Source organism: Micromesistius poutassou (assembly GCF_964030765.1).
Source record: "Micromesistius poutassou genome assembly, chromosome: 22".
Taxonomy (NCBI): Eukaryota; Metazoa; Chordata; class Actinopteri; order Gadiformes; family Gadidae; genus Micromesistius; species Micromesistius poutassou.
This window is the reverse complement of record NC_140292.1, coordinates 2,159,490-2,176,664: the sequence shown is the minus strand read 5'-3', so window position 1 is coordinate 2,176,664 and position 17,175 is coordinate 2,159,490. Positions and strand designations below refer to the sequence as shown.

The window sequence follows — 17,175 nt, the reverse complement described above, 5'->3', positions numbered from 1 at the left end:
CTGAGGCAGCCCTCCTGTGGGCTATGCAGGCCTACCGTGTTATAACTGAGGAACATGGACTCATGGAGTGGACTCTTTGTCTGAACCCCAAACAGCAGCTTCTCTCTGCCCGGAGGACTTTGAGGTCAAACTGTAAAAGTCGTTTTCTTTCTGAATGATTTTGTATAAAATGCTAAAACGCTGATCATTCAAGTCAGTATAATTTCTGTCTCAGCGTCAGAGCAACGCATAGTGATGCTTATGACATATTTAGAATGAGGCCACCCACACACACACACACATGCACACGCACACACACACACACACATTGAATCCGTCACTTAGGGAATGTGGGTGTTATGTGTAGAAAGAGCTTGTGCCTTAAAGAGAGGGGGAGGGAGATAAAGAAAGGGAGAGCTGGAGATTAACAAAGGGAGACGGGGGAGAGGGAGCGAGGAAGAGAGGGGGGAGAGGAAGAAAGAGAGAGAGAGTCGAGGGAGAGAGCCTGAGGGACTTGAACCACTACTGAACCACACATGACTCACTGCACACACACACTAGGATGAGTGTGTCGGTCTGTCTGTCTCTCTGTCTGTCTGTCTGTCGTACACATTGTTGAAGGTAACATCTCGTCTCCATCAGCAGACTGGGTGGAGATCTATTTACTCCAGTGTCTTCAGAGACCTCTTGGTGTTTGGCCCTCTGCTGTGACCAGCGTGTAAAGAATCATAAGAACTGCACTCTGAAACATGGCTGAGGTCTGACCAATGCTGAAGGACTTATTACTCCTCAGAGTACCTCTTGCCCGTCGTATTCATGGGTCCCTCTGTCCTCAACCTGGTGATGCCTGACGGACAGACAGACGGTGAACCGACCACCCCTTCACCACACACTATTTACATTTATTTATGAACTAACTGATATCAACTGTTTGCTTGTATGTACGTCATTAATGGCAGCCATCGCCCTCCTAGCCTCCCTAGAAGGAGGGATCCCCCTCTGAAGGAGGGATCCACTCTGAAGGATGGATCCACTCTGAAGGAGGGATCCTGCTCTGAAGGATGGATCCACTCTGAAGGAGGGATCCACTCTGAAGGAGGGATCCTGCTCTGAAGGAGGGATCCCCTCTGAAGGAGGGATCCCCCTCTGAAGGAGGGATCCGCTCTGAAGGAGGGATCCACTCTGAAGGAGGGATCCCCCTCTGAAGGAGGGATCCCCCTCTGAAGGAGGGATCCACTCTGAAGGAGGGATCCTGCTCTGAAGGAGGGATCCCCCTCTGAAGGAGGCGGTCCTTCTCAACATTTCTTCTTGCTGATTAAGGAAGTGGTTCTTGCCCTCTGGGGGGCTAGGGTCGGGGTGGGGGGGGGCTGTTATATATATATGGCCTGTTCAGCCCTTTGAGACTGGTCTTGTGATGGGTTGGACGGGATCTAAGGCCTTTACAAATACAATTGAATTTAATTGAATAGAAAGAGGACGCTTTCCGACCGCTTGCTAGCGTTGAGTTGACCACTAGATGGCGTCATGCCTCACAACCTGAACTCTGCGTCTCTCTGCTGGACCAAACGAAGCGTCAGTCAACTGTGGCTGCTGCATCCACACAGAAATATATTGAAATCATATTAATCGTAAACGCCACTCAATATGGCCATGTGTTTAATGAAACACGTGTTGAATTTAAAACATGCAGTGAATCCGTTGTGAAATAAGACAACATGTATTGGAGTAGCCTGCTTTATTCATCAAGATTAAAGATCAAAAATAATAATTAAGTAATTACGAATAAAAATACAAAAAATAAACAGAAAATGTGTCTACGCAATAAAACAATTAAAAAGATGCATGCAAAGATAAAGATATGCCTTGAATGTGTACTCTACAATTTGAGGCAGACATTATACTCTCAACATTATGATCATTCAACCCATGGCCTGGGGTCTAATGCTCTCAACATTAGGATCATTCAACACAGTGGGTTCTAATGCTACATTATGATCATCCAACCCAGCGGCCTGGGGACTAATGCTTTCAACATTATAATCATTCAACCCATGGCCTGGGGTCTAATGAACATTATGATCATTCAACCCATGGCCTGGGGTCTAATGAACATCATTCAACCCATGGCCTGGGGTCTAATGAACATTATGATCATTCAGTCCAGTGGGGTCTAATGAACATTATGATCATTCAGTCCAGTGGGGTCTAATGAACATTATGATCATTCAGTCCAGTGGGGTCTAATGAACATTATGGTCATTCAGTCCAGTGGGGTCTAATGAACATTATGGTCATTCAACCAGTTGCCTGGGGTCTCATGCTCTCAACATTATGATCATTCAACCCAGTGGCCTGGAGTCTAATGCTCTCAACATTAGGATCGTTCATCCAAGTGGCCTGGGGTCTAATGCTACATTATGACCATTCAACAAAGTGACCTGTAGTCTGACGGAGTGTGTTTGACAGTCATTTCAGAAATTATTCTTAATTTCTGCAACAGAACGAGGTGAACTTTGACCCCCGTTGCCCCGCCCCTCTGCAGACCTCATTCAAACCAACACACCCAGACTGCGGGATGCGAACCCACAACGCAACTCGTCCCGACTATCATCAGTGAACCCGGACTGAACCCGGACTGAACCCGACGGATCGGTGATAGAAGCTCCTCTCGTGCAGAGCACTCGACCCGCGGCTCACGCGCACATTCACTCTGATTAGCACCCGGCTAACGGCTAACGACTAGCGGCTAGCATGGCGAGCGCCTCGTACCACATCTCCAACCTCCTGGAGAAGATGACGTCCAGCGACAAGGACTTCAGGTACTGAAGGCCTGGGACCCGGCCACGGGACCCTGGCGAGGCCGGTCCGAGCGGACCACTGACACCCCGGGGTCGGTTAGCAGCCCGTTAGCAGCAGGCCTCGCTGTGTGAAGGCTAACAGGGAGCTAACAGGGAGCCAACAGTGAGCTAACCACCTGTTAACGGCAGTGAGCCAACATGATAACAAACCCGAGCAGCGTGTGTCAGTCAGTCAGTCTGTCTGTGTCTGTCTGTTTGTCTGTCAGTCTGTCAGCTAACGACGACGGGGATAGGAGACTGTTGTGACGGCTAGTATTGAGTAGCATTTAACCCGTCATGCTGCAAGCTAATGTTGACAACATGTAGCCGTTAGCTTAGCAGTGACAGAGCTGTCTGTAGAGTATATTATAGCATAGTATATCATATATAGTATCAGTACAGCCCTGACGGGCGGAAGGCTCTCACAAGTCACATCAATCCGCACACCCATCTGTATTGGTGATTAGTGTTTTGACTCCCATCCCAAAGGTTTTGGGTTAGATCCTCAATGTCTATCTCAGAGCAAGAATTCCAAACCCCTACCTCCTCCTTAATGACCGGTCTCTGTACTGTCTAACCCCTACCTGCTCCTTAATAACCGGTCTCTGTACTGTCTAGCCCCTGCCTGCTCTTTAAGGACCTGTCTCTGTACTGTCTAGCCCCTGCCTGCTCCTTAAAGACCTGTCTCTGTACTGTCTACCCCCTACCTGCTGCTGCTTATTGACTTGTCTCTGTACTCTCTAACCCTTACCTGCTCCTTAATGACCTGTCTCTGTACTGTCTAACCCCTACCTGTTCCTTAAAGACCTGTCTGTCTCTCTAGGTTCATGGCCACTAACGACCTGTCTGTCTGTCCGTCCCTCTAGGTTCATGGCCACTAACGACCTGTCTGTCTGTCCCTTTAGGTTCATGGCCGCTATCGACCTGTCTGTCTGTCTCTAGGTTCATGACCACTAACGACTTGTCTGTCTACCTGTCTGTCTCTCTAGGTTCATGGCCACTAACGACCTGATGACGGAGCTTCAGAAGGATTCCATAAAGCTGGACGATGACAGTGAGAGGAAGGTGTGTTGTTATTATTGTATTGACAGGGTGTGTCGATGTTGTTGTTGTTGTTATTTTATTAACAGGGTGTGTTGATCATGTTCTCTTATTATTGTAATAACAGGGTTTTCCTCCATTGATAATTCTTTGGGGCCTGCCAGAATTATAACAGAATTATGTCCGTCAAATCAAAATCCTGACCGTCAAAGAGAGAATTGATTGACAAAACGTCACATACCTTCATCTCCAAGTCAATCAATGTTTGGCTGCAGTGTTGTATTTGGTAAGCAGGTGGTGCTGCAGACCTACAGGTAGAGGAGGTCCTGTGGTCAGGAGGGGCATGGAGGCACGTTTCATTATGTCTTGTATACATGCAGAAGAGGAATCAGCAGATTTATCTGTGGGCATTAGCAGCGATCCTTAATTTGTGCTTTGAGTGAATTGTAAACACAAAGAGTTTAAATTAGTTAAAATGATGAGAACGCTTCAAAGACCTTTTGATGTGTGCTGAATCCAGATGTTATTAGTCATGTTATAAGTCATAATACAGATGTTATAAGTCATCATGTAGTCACTCTGGACCAGCACGGTTTGTGTTAACTGGGTCAAGCTTCGTACATTTTTCTGTTGATTAAATGGTAATTAGTTATTACAGATTTTTCCTAGATGTTATATGACTGTGTTGAGTGATTGGTTGACTGATTGGTTAAATTATCTGTTCATTGATTGGTTGACTGGTCAATTGATTGGTTGACTGACTGATGGGTTCATTGATTGGTTGACTGATTGGTTAATTGATGTGTTCATTGTTTGGTTGACTCCCTGGTTCTCAGGTGGTGAAGATGATTCTCAAGCTGTTGGAGGATAAAAATGGAGAAGTTCAAAACCTCGCTGTCAAATGGTAAGAGATACACACACACACACGCACACTACCCCAAAGCGAAGCGTGAATAGGTTTGGAGAAGCTGAGGTGTGACCGGTGTGTTGGGCCTGCAGTCTCGGGCCTCTGGTGAGCAAGGTGAAGGAGTACCAGGTGGAGACCATCGTGGACACGCTCTGCACCAACATGCTGTCAGACAAGGAGCAGCTCCGAGATATCTCCTCAATCGGCCTCAAGACCGTCATCGGAGAGCTGCCCCCCGCCTCTAGTGGTAAGAACCCTGTTGCCTCCAGCCTCTAGTGGTATGAACACTGCTGCCTCTAGTGGTAAGAACACTGCTGCCTCCAGTCTCTAGTGGTAAGAACACTGCTGCCTCTAGTGGTAAGAACCCTGCTGCCTCCAGTCTCTAGTGGTAAGAACACTGCTGCCTCTAGTGGTAAGAACCCTGTTGCCTCCAGCCTCTAGTGGTATGAACACTGCTGCCTCTAGTGGTAAGAACCCTGCTGCCTCCAGTCTCTATAGTGGTAAGAACACTGCTGCCTCTAGTGGTAAGAACCCTGCTGCCTCCAGTCTCTAGTGGTAAGAACACTGCTGCCTCTAGTGGTAAGAACACTGCTGCCTCTATCCTCTATTTACGTAACAGCAATAACATGGCATATATTACGATGTTGACGATCATGTGTGTGTGCAGGCTCTGCCCTAGCTGCCAGTGTGTGTAAGAAGATCACCGGGAGGCTAACCAGCGCGATCGCTAAGCAGGAGGACGTCTCAGTACAACTGGAGGCTCTGGACATCATGGCCGACATGCTCTGCAGGTACCCGTTTCACAGGTGTCTTACTGCCATCTCGGCCCTTGAACCCTCTGATTGAACCAGATGTTCAGAGGAGCAGATGTTGATATACTGGAGTCCCTGGCTCTACCTGGTGGGTACCTGTAGAGGAACTAGTCCACCTACGTTGTTCTACAGGAGGTCTCTCGGTGGTCTACAGGAGGTCCCTGGGTGGTGTGGCCTACAGGAGGTCTCTCGGTGGTTTACAGGAGGTTCCTGGTGTGAATGTGGTCTTGTTCTTCCAGACAGGGCGGTCTCCTGGTGAACTTCCATCCCTCCATCCTCAGCTGTCTTCTGCCTCAGCTCACCTCCCCCAGACTGGCCGTCCGCAAGGTACCTGACCTGTGTGTGTGTGTGTTACAGAGGAGCTAGCCAGAGTGTGTGTGTGTGTGTGTGTGTTCTATAACGTGTGTGTGTGTGTGTGTGTAGCGGACCATCATGGCACTGGGCCACCTGGTGATGTCCTGTGGTAACCTGGTGTTCATCGACCTGATTGAACACCTGCTGGCGGAGCTGGGGAGGAATGACAACATGTCCACCACCAGGACCTACATCCAGTGTACTGCTGCCATCAGCCGGCAGGCCGGCCACCGCATAGGTACAGCCTGGACACACCTCCGCCTGTCTGTGCACACCTCCGCCTGTCTGTGCACACCTCCGCCTGTCTGTGCACACCTCTGCCTGTCTGTGCACACCGCCACCTTTCTGTACACACCTCCACATGCTACACCTCTCTGGACACACCTTTATACTACACCTGTATGTACTGTACACACCTTTATACCACACCTGTGTGTACACATCTTTATACCACACCTGTGTGTACACACCTTTATACCACACTTGTGTGTACACACCTTTATACTACACCTGTGTGTACACACCTTTATAGTTCACCTTTGTGTACACACCTTTATAGTACACCTACATTTATGTGTATAATTCCTGCCTCCAGGTGAGTACCTGGAGAAGATCATCCCTCTGGTGGTGAAGTTCTGCAACGTGGACGACGACGAGCTCCGAGAGTACTGCATCCAGGCCTTCGAATCGTTCATCAGGAGGTACCCCTTAAACACCCCCTATCCCCCTTAAACACCCTCCTGTTCCCCTTAAAGCTCCGAGAGTACTGCATCCAGGCCTTCAAATCGTTGATTGTGGTGGTGGGCTTTTGGGGGAGGTGGGGTTGAGGCGGTGGTGTTTTGGGGGAGGTGGGGAGAGGTTGCAGTTTGGTGGCCAGCTGCCACGTTGTCTGCGGCCCGCCGCTGGGTTCAGAGGTCCGTGTCCTCCAGGTCAGAGGTGAGGTACTCACCATGTGATGTTCTGCTAGGTGTCCTAAGGAGGTGTACCCCCATGTTTCCACGGTGATATCCCTGTGTCTGCGCTATCTGACCTACGACCCCAACTATAACTATGATGACGAGGATGAGGACGACAACGCCATGGACGCAGAGCAGAACGACGAAGATTATCAAGGTTAGAACCAATCAATACAGTACAGTGATGACGTGTGTGTGTGTGTGTGTAAACAGGAACTGACAAGTACAGTGTGATGATGTCATAGTTGTGTGTGTGTGTGTGTGTAAACAGGAAGTGATGATGAGTACAGTGTGATGATGTCATGGTTGTTTGTTTGTAAACAGGAAGTGATGATGAGTACAGCGACGACGACGACATGAGCTGGAAGGTGCGGCGGGCGTCGGCCAAGTGTCTGGACGCCGTGGTGGCGAGTCGCCACGAGATGCTGCCCGAGTTCTACCGCTCGGTGTCGCCCGCGCTGGTGGCCCGCTTCAAGGTTACACCACCTAAGACTAAGACAAGCCCAATGGATGAGTAGAGCAGACCTGACTAATGGATGAGTAGAGCAGACCTGACGAATGGATGAGTAGAGCAGACCTGACTAATGGATGAGTAGAGCAGACCTGACTAATGGATGAGTAGAGCAGACCTGACTAATGGATGAGTAAAGCATACCTGACTAATGGATGAGTAGAGCAGACCTGACGAATGGATGAGTAGAGCAGACCTGACGAATGGATGAGTAGAGCAGACCTGACGAATGGATGAGTAGAGCATACCTGACTAATGGATGAGTAGAGCAGACCTGACTAATGGATGAGTAGAGCAGACCTAACTAATGGATGAGTAGAGCAGACCTGACTAATGGATGAGTAGAGCAGACCTGACTAATGGATGAGTAGAGCAGACCTGACTAATGGATGAGTAGAGCATACCTGACTAATGGATGAGTAGAGCAGACCTGACTAATGGATGAGTAGAGCAGACCTGACTAATGGATGAGTAGAGCAGACCAGACTAATAAATGAGTAGAGCAGACCAGACTAATGGATGAGTAGAGCAGACCAGACTAATGGATGATGTGTTTGCAGGAGAGGGAGGAGAACGTGAAGGCGGATGTGTTCCATGCCTTTCTGTCTCTGCTAAAACAAACAAGGCCCGCCCAGGCCTGGCTAAACGATCCTGATGCCATGGAGCAGGGAGAGACCCCCCTCACCATGCTGCAGAACCAGGTGATGCATCGTCTGTTCATACACATATCTAGATTTTATGTACTATGCATAACTTATTATACATATATATACCATATACGATACATGGCTAATGACACCCATATCTACATCTATAGATCTATAGAACTATCTGTTATAGCTCTATACTTAGCTCCAGGACTACAAACATGTGTGTGTGTGTGTGTGTGTGTGTGTGTGTGTGTGTGTGTGTGTGTGTGTGTGTGTGTGTGTGTGTGTGTGTGTGTGTGTATTTGATATATCTCTGTTGTGTGTGCAGGTCCCTATGATAGTGAAAGCACTCCACCGCCAGCTGAAGGAGAAGAGTGTGAAGACCAGACAGTGTTGTTTCAACATGCTGACGGAGCTGGTGACGGTGCTGCCTGGAGCCCTGACCACACACATACCTGTCCTCATACCAGGTAATACACACCACCTCTCCTCATACCAGATAATACACACCACCTGTCCTCATACCAGGTAATACACACCACCTGTCCTCATACCAGGTAATACACACCACCGGTCTTCATACCAGGTCATATACAGTGTGTGTGTGTGTGTGAGACCCCAAAATGTTTGGATCTTGTTCCCCTTCTTTGTAAATTTGGATTCAAATAAAAGCATTTAAATGTGTGTGTGCAGGCATCATCTTCTCTCTGAACGACAAGTCGAGCAGCTCCAACCTGAAGATCGACGCGCTGGCCTGTCTCTACGTGGTGCTCTGTAACCACCCGGCCACCGCCTTCCACCCCCACGTCTCAGCCCTGGTGCCGCCCCTGGTGGCCTGCGTAGGAGACCCCTTCTACAAGATCACCTCAGAGGCCCTGCTGGTCACGCAGCAGCTGGTCAAGGTAAGACCTGAGAGAGGTCTACAGACGTCTGAGAGAGGTCTGCAGACGTCTACAGACGTCTGAAGGCGCACTCACACTAGACAAAGTTGCCCTGTACCGTACTCAAGTACGAGCACACCTCTTGTACTTCTCGTACACAAATTCTGTGTACTGAGGCCACGGAATTTAACTGTACTTGAATACCGATGGCGTGCTCACACTAGCCAAACGATCTAGACTTTAGGGGGCAAACGAGAGAGGTCTACAGACATTTGAGAGAGGTCTACAGAAGGAGCAGAGGAAAGGAAACATTCTGAAACCAACCAACTCAACCGTTCGCTCCCTCCCTCCATAATTAAAAGGTGTTGTGCCTGCCATTGAAAGGCAACATGGATCCCAAACCAACAGATGGTCAGAATCCATCAGAGGGTCTCCCAGCGGCTGACGGCTGGCTTTGCCACTTCTAGCCAATTGTACTCAAATAATGAAAACCTCAAACCTTTCCTACACACACTTAACCATTCCTTTACCCTTATCTATGGACTAGATCCACACCTTGTACTGGTTCTGACCTCTTCTCATATCGCTGTGTTTTATTCTGCTAGGTCATCAGACCTCTGGACAGCGCATTGGGGAGCTCGGATAGTTTTGACCCCTCCCCCTACATCGATGATGTCTTTAATTGTACAATCAAACGACTCAAAGCTGCGGACATCGACCAGGAAGTTAAAGAACGTGCCATTTCCTGTATGGGACAGATCATCTGTAATTTAGGTAACCAGAATGAATCAGTCGACGTTATATTCACAACTTTCTGCTGCAGCTTTTAGCTACGAGCTAGTTGCTAGATGCTAGTAAGCTTGGTAGCTTCCTGTCTTAAGTCTGTCTCTGTTGCCTAGGCGACCATCTGCCCAATGAGCTACCTGGAACCCTGCTCATCTTCCTAGAGCGTCTGAAGAACGAGATCACCCGGCTCACCACGGTGAAGGGTGAGCCTAACGCCAGTCCTCGGCCACGCTCGCACCAGGCCACACCCACACACCAAATCACAGGCCACGCCCACACCAGGCCACTCCCACACACCACTCCCAAACCAGGCCACATACACACACACACACACTCACCAGGCCACAGCCACACACCAGGCTGACCCCACACACCACGTTCATACCAGTCCAAGCCCCCACTCGCACCTTGACACGCCCACATGTCCAAACCCATACCTGGTTGTATTTATGTTCATTGGATGGTTGTGTGTCCTCCAGCGCTGACGCTGATCGCGGGCTCCAGGCTGAGCATCGACCTGCGGCCCGTCCTGCCCGACGCCGTCCCCATCCTCGCCTCCTTCCTCCGCAAGAACCAGAGGGCGCTGAAGCTCTGCACCCTGGCGGCCCTCGACATCCTGCTGAGGAACTACAGGTACCTGTCTGTCTGCTACTTCAACTACAGGTACCACCTGTCTGGCTGCTGGCCACACCTTAACTACAGGTACTACCTGGTTGTCGCACAACACCTTAGACCTGGCATCCACCGGCGTGTGCTAGGTGAGGAACAGGTGTAGGTTTGGACCAGGTGTGTTACTGGTGTAGGTGTGGACCAGGTGTGTAACCGGTGTAGGTGTGGACCAGCAGGTGTGGACCGAGTGTAGGTGTGAACCAGATGTAACGGGTGTAGGTGTGGACCGAGTATGTAACAGGTGTGAACCAGGTGTAACATGTGTCGGTGTGAACCAGGTGTAACAGGTGTGTTGTGACCTCCCCCAGCTCTGCGGTGACCCCAGCCATGGTGGACGCGGTGCTGGCTGAGCTCCCCCCTCTGATCTCGGAGAGCGATATGCACGTGAGCCAGATGGCGCTGAGCTTCCTGTCCACGCTGGCCCACACTCACCCCTCGGCGCTGGGCCAGCTCAGCGGGGGGGCCATCCTCAGCCAGCTCATCGTCCTGGTCCGCTCGCCACTGCTGCAGGGAGGGGCTCTGGCAGCCATGCTGGACTTCTACAAGGTCTGTCCGTCTGTCCGTCTGTCTGTCTGTCTGTCTCCCTCTGGATGTCTTTGTCTGTATTCTGTCTGTCTGTATTCTGTCTGTCAGTCTCTGTGTGTCTGTCCGTCTGTCGCTCTGTCTGTCGCCCTCTGGATGTCTTTGTCTGTATTCTGTCTTGCCAGTCTCTGTGTGTCCCTCTGTCTGTCTGTGTGTCTGTCCGTCTGTCTGCCTGCCTCTGTCTCTCTTTGTCTGTATTCTGTCTTGTCAGTCTCTGTGTGTCCCTCTGTCTGCGTGTCTGTCTGTTTGTCTGTCCGTCTGCCTGCCTCTGTCTCTCTTTGTCTGTATTCTGTCTGTCAGTCTCTGTGTGTCCCTCTGTCTGTCTGTCTGCCTGCCTGCCTCTCTTTCTTTGTCTGTATTCTGTCTTGTCAGTCTCTGTGTGTCCCTCTGTCTGTGTCTGTCCGTCTGTCTATCTGCCTGCCTGCCTCTGTCTTTCTTTGTCTGTATTCTGTCTTGTCAGTATCTGTCTGTATGTCTGTCTGCCTGCCTCTGTCTCTCTTTGTCTGTATTCTGTCTTGTCAGTATCTGTGTGTCCCTCTGTCTGTGTGTCTGTACGTCTGTCTGACTGCCTGCCTCTGTCTCTCTTTGTCTGTATTCTGTCTTGTCAGTATCTGTGTGTCCCTCTGTCTGTGTGTCTGTACGTCTGTCTGTCTGACTGCCTGCCTCTGTCTCTCTTTGTCTGTATTCTGTCTTGTCAGTATCTGTGTGTCCCTCTGTCTGTGTGTCTGTACGTCTGTCTGTCTGACTGCCTGCCTCTGTCTCTCTTTGTCTGTATTCTGTCTTGTCAGTATCTGTGTGTCCCTCTGTCTGTGTGTCTGTCTCAAAGTTAAACGGCTCTTATACTCACAATGCCTTTTCCAACCCTGTCCGGCCTCTGATTGTATTGTGCTAAACTTGTACAGATTTCTAGTGGTTAACCGTCAGAGGTCAGAGCCGGCCCTCATACTAATGCTCAGCTCACTCTGTGTGCCCCCAGGCCCTGGTCACCACGGAGACGGCGGGTCTTGGCTACATGGACGTGCTGCGGATGCTGACGGGCCCGGTCTACGCCCAGAGCTCCGCCCTCGGCCACAAGCAGGCCTACTGCTCCATCGCAAAGTGTGTGGCGGCGCTGACCACGGCCTGCCCCCGCGAGGGCCCCGCCGTGGTGGGCCAGTTCATACAGGTACCTGTCTGTCTGTCTGACTGACTGACTGTCTGTCCCCGTCTGTTTGTCTGTCTGTCTGTCTGACCAACTGTCTGCTGTTGGAGGTGTGCGGGAATGTGATGGGACTTGCTGTGTTCAGATTGGTCGTCTTGCCGTGTTTTGATTGGTCGTTTCTGTGTTCTGATTGCTCATCTGTGTTCTGATTGGTGGTCGTCTGTGTTCTGATTGCTCGCCTTGCTGTGTTCTGATTGCTCGTCTCACTGTGTTCTGATTGGTCGTCTCACTGTGTTCTGATTGCTCGCCTTGCTGTGTTCTGATTGGTCGTCTCACTGTGTTCTGATTGGTAACAGGATGTGAAGAACAGCCGCTCTACCGACTCCATCCGGCTGCTCGCTCTGCTCTCATTGGGCGAGGTGGGACACCATGTGGACCTGAGCAGCCAACCAGAGCTCAAGACAGTCATCCTCGACGCCTTCTCCTCCACCAGTGAAGAGGTAGTCGGTCTGTCTGTCTGTCTGTCTGTCAGCATCTTTCTGACCACTAATCTTAACATTGTTTACCCATCGGCCTGTCTACCTGTCTGTCCTCCAGGTGAAGTCTGCAGCCTCCTATGCGTTGGGGAGCATCGCTGTGGGGAATCTTCCAGAATATCTTCCCTTCGTCCTGCAGGAGATCTCCTCCCAACCCAAACGGCAATACTTGCTGCTGCACTCACTGAAAGAGATCATAGGTAACCATCTCTACCTTAATGGGGTAGCCGTGGCATACTGGTTAGGGCTTCGGCCTTGAAACCGAAGGGTTGCCGGTTCGATCCCCGACCCAGTAGAAAAAATGTTGGCGGGAGAAGTGGATGAGCACTGCTCTCCCATGCCCACATCCACGGCTGAAGTACCCTTGAGCAAGGCACCTAACCCCTCACTGCTCCCCCGAGCGCCACTGTAGCGGCGCACTGCTCCGTGTTAGTGTGTGCTTCACCTCACTGTGTGTTCAATGTGTGCTCTGTGTGTTTCACTAATTCATGGATGGGATAAATGCAGAGACCAAATTCCTTGTATGTGTGAGCATACTTGGCCAAAAAACTGACATTTACATTTACATAAAGAGATCATAGGTAACCATCTACCACCTACTACCTTAAAGAGATCATAGATCATCTCTATGTTAAATATCTCTATATTTGAGTAACTAGGTCCACTATCACCATGTTAGAGTTACTAGGTCCACTATCTCTATGTTACAGTAACTAGGTCCACTATCACCATGTTAGAGTTACTAGGTCCACTATCTCTATGTCAGAGTAACTAGTTCCACTATCTCTATGTTAGAGTAACTAGGTCCACTATCTCCATGTAAGAGTAACTAGTTCCACTATCTCCATGTAAGAGTAACTAGGTCCACTATCTCCATGTTAGAGTAACTAGGTCCACTATCTCCATGTTAGAGTAACTAGTTCCACTATCTCCATGTTAGAGTAACTAGGTCCACTATCTCCATGTTAGAGTAACTAGGTCCACTATCTCCATGTTAGAGTAACTAGGTCCACTATCTCCATGTTAGAGTAACTAGGTCCACTATCTCCATGTTAGAGTAACTAGGTCCACTATCTCCATGTTAGAGTAACTAGGTCCACTATCTCCATGTTAGAGTAACTAGGTCCACTATCTCCAGCTCTTAACGGCCCTGTGTCTTCAGGTTCCTCCACGGTGGCGGGGCTGAAGCCCTACGTGGAGTCTGTGTGGACTCTGCTGCTGAAGCACTGCGAGTGCCAGGAGGAGGGAACCCGCAACGTGGTGGCGGAGTGCCTCGGCAAGCTGACCCTCATCGACCCAGAGACCCTGCTGCCAAGGCTCAAGGGATACCTGCTGTCCGGTACTGTCAATCACCTGTACTGTCAATCACACCATACTGTCAATCACACCTGTACTGTCAAACACACCATACTGTCAATCAGACCTGTACTGTCAATCACACCTGTACTGTCAAACACACCATACTGTCAATCACACCTGTACTGTAAAACACACCATACTGTCAATCAGACCTGTACTGTCAATCACACCTGTACTGTCAAACACACCATACTGTCAATCAGACCTGTACTGTCAATCACACCTGTACTGTCAAACACACCATACTGTCAATCACACCTGTACTGTAAAACACACCATACTGTCAATCAGACCTGTACTGTCAAACACACCATACTGTCAATCCCCTGTACTGTCAATCACACCTGTACTTTCAAACACAGTGTACTGTCAAACACACCTTTACTGTCAAACACACTGTACTGTCAATCACCTGTACTGTCAAACACACCTCTACTGTCAAACACACTGTACTGTCAATCACCGGTATTGTCAATCACCTGTGTGTTCCAGGCTCCTCCTATGCCAGAAGCTCTGTAGTAACAGCGGTTAAGTTCACCATCTCTGACCAACCACAGCCGATAGACCCCCTGCTGAAGAACTCTATAGGTAACACACACACACACACACACACACACACACACACACACACACACACACACACACACACACACACACACACACACCCTGCTGAAGAACTCTATAGGTAACACACAGTTGCTCTGATTGGCTGCCCTACCCATCAGGTGACTTCCTAAAGACCCTTGAGGACCCCGACCTGAATGTGCGTCGCGTTGCCTTGGTAACCTTCAACTCTGCAGCCCATAATAAGCCCAGTCTGATCCGAGAGCTGCTGGACACCATTCTGCCCCACCTCTACAACGAGACCCGCGTCCGCAAGGAGCTCATCAGAGAGGTGAGCCAATCATAGCTTCTTGCTGCTGACGACCAATCACAGCCTCCTGCTGCTGCTCAGACGACCAATCAGAGCGTCTTACTCCAACACTGTGTGTGTGTGTGTGTGTGTGTGTGTGTGTGTGTGTGTGTGTGTGTGTGTGTGTGTGTGTGTGTGTGTGTGTGTGTGTGTGTGTGTGTGTGTGTGTGTGTGTGTGTGTGTGTGTGTGTGTGTGCAGGTTGAGATGGGCCCGTTCAAACACACGGTGGACGACGGGCTGGACCTGAGGAAGGCTGCGTTCGAGTGCATGTACACGCTGCTGGACAGCTGCCTGGACCGCATCGACATCTTCACCTTCCTCAACCACGTGGAGGACGGGCTGAAGGACCACTACGACATCAAGGTCCGCACACCTCTGTCTCTCAGTCTATGTCTCTCTCTGGTTATTCACTGTCTCTCGGTCTCTGTCTGTCTCTGTCTCTCTCTGGTTATTTACTGTCCCTCGTCTCTGTCTGTCTCTCTCTGGTTCTTAACTGTGTCTTTGTCTTTCTCTCTCTGGTTCTTTACTGTGTCTCTCTCCGTCTCTCTGTCTCTCTCACTGTCTAACTGGTTCTTAATTGTCTCTCTCTCTCTGGTTCTTTACTGTCTCTCTCTCTAGATGCTGACCTTCCTGATGCTGGCCAGACTCTCCTGTCTGTGTTCCAGCGCCGTCCTGCAGCGCCTCGACCGGCTGGTGGAGCCGCTCAGAGCCACCTGCACCACCAAGGTACTGTTACTCCACCCTAATACAGCCAAATGCACCACCGTGTGTGTGTGCAGGTGAAACATAGATACGTGTGTGTGTGTGTGTGTGTGTGTGTGTGTGTGTGTGTGTGTGTGTGCGTGCAGGTGAGACATTGATACGTGTGTGTGTGCAGGGCTTTGAGACATGCGTGTGTGCAGGGCCTTGAGACATGGATACTTGTCTGTGTGCAGGTGAAGGCCAACTCGGTGAAGCAGGAGTTTGAGAAGCAGGACGAGCTGAAGCGGTCGGCCATGCGGGCGGTGGTGGCGCTGCTCGGTATCCCGGAGGCGGAGAAGTCGCCCCTCATGGCCGAGTTCCAGTCCCAGATCGCCTCCAACCAGGAGCTGGCCGCCATCTTTGACTCCATACAGCGAGACTCCACCTCCGCCAACATGGAGTCCATGGACACTAGTTAAGGAGACTACAGCTCCCATCATGCACCACACACACACACACACACACACACACACACACACACACACACACACACACACACACACACACACACACACACACACACACACACACACTCACATAGACACACACAGACATACACACCATCTGTTGTTCTTACTCTCCTTGCGCCGGTTTCCCATGATGCACTGCAGCAGGAGGAGTTCTGCATGGACAAACAGGAAAAGGAAATCAAAGCGTGGAAGCTCCTCCCATTTTCTTTCAGGATGCCGGCTGATTGGCTGATGTTCCTTGTTTATTTTGGGGTTTGTTGTTTTTTTCTAATTCCAGAAGTACTGCAGGTGCCTCAACCTGATTGGCCACTGTGGAGTGACTGACAGTTGGCATGCGATCAAACTCACCAATGGTTATGGCTTGCCTGCGACCTGGCAGCCAATGGGAGAAGGGCTTGCTCAGTTCAACAGGCTGGCGTCCAATAGAAAGCTTGGATGAGGGGGGGGGGGCGAGCGAGAGCTGCTTCTAGCAGACTGGAAGAGACTGTTGGTTCACCTCCCATCACAGTCAAGACCAGAGCAAACAGATAGCAGAGAACACTCCACACACAAGACCAGAGACAGACCGGACCAGAGAAAGACCAGACTGTAGACAGACCATAGACGGACCCAAGACGGACCAGAGACAGACTAGACCACACACACATACACACACACATACACATACACACTGAGACACATGCACAGAGACAGAATTCACCCCCTCACACACACCTGTAGACCAGAGACGGACTAGACAATGGACAGACAGACTAGACTATGGACAGACAGACCGGACCATGTGCTCTGACTCTATGCTGTGGTTAGCAGGAGTTAACTGTGTTAGCTATGGTTAGCGGTGGTTATCTGTGTTGGCTACGGTTAGCTGAAGCTAGCAGTGGTTAGCCGTGTGAGCTACGGTTAGCCGTGGTTAGCTCTGCTGTGATCAGGAGTGTTCTTGTTTATCTCAAGTCAATAAAGAGGTCCATTTCTGCCTGATATATGTCCTCTGTGTTTCTGTTCTCACGGCTTCTGACCACAAGAAGAAATCAATTCACTTCTTCCTAGCT

General features: G+C 50.1%; 1 protein-coding gene across 1 annotated transcript; it reads left to right on the top strand.

Annotated features, from left to right (window-relative positions):
- The first annotated feature begins 2,528 nt into the window (after positions 1-2,528).
- On the top strand, positions 2,529-17,104 carry cand1 (cullin-associated and neddylation-dissociated 1). The gene is made up of 26 exons (XM_084486554.1): positions 2,529-2,798; positions 3,806-3,881; positions 4,694-4,761; positions 4,857-5,011; positions 5,432-5,555; positions 5,816-5,903; positions 6,000-6,168; positions 6,526-6,631; positions 6,898-7,043; positions 7,211-7,362; positions 7,958-8,098; positions 8,376-8,517; positions 8,741-8,949; positions 9,534-9,702; positions 9,828-9,917; positions 10,194-10,347; positions 10,692-10,929; positions 11,942-12,130; positions 12,463-12,606; positions 12,704-12,842; positions 13,805-13,981; positions 14,494-14,589; positions 14,727-14,896; positions 15,114-15,278; positions 15,534-15,641; positions 15,851-17,104. Exons 1-26 carry the CDS (start codon positions 2,731-2,733, stop codon positions 16,073-16,075), a joined length of 3,708 nt encoding a protein of 1,235 aa, XP_084342680.1. The 5' UTR covers positions 2,529-2,730; the 3' UTR covers positions 16,076-17,104.
- Positions 17,105-17,175: the final 71 nt, after the last annotated feature.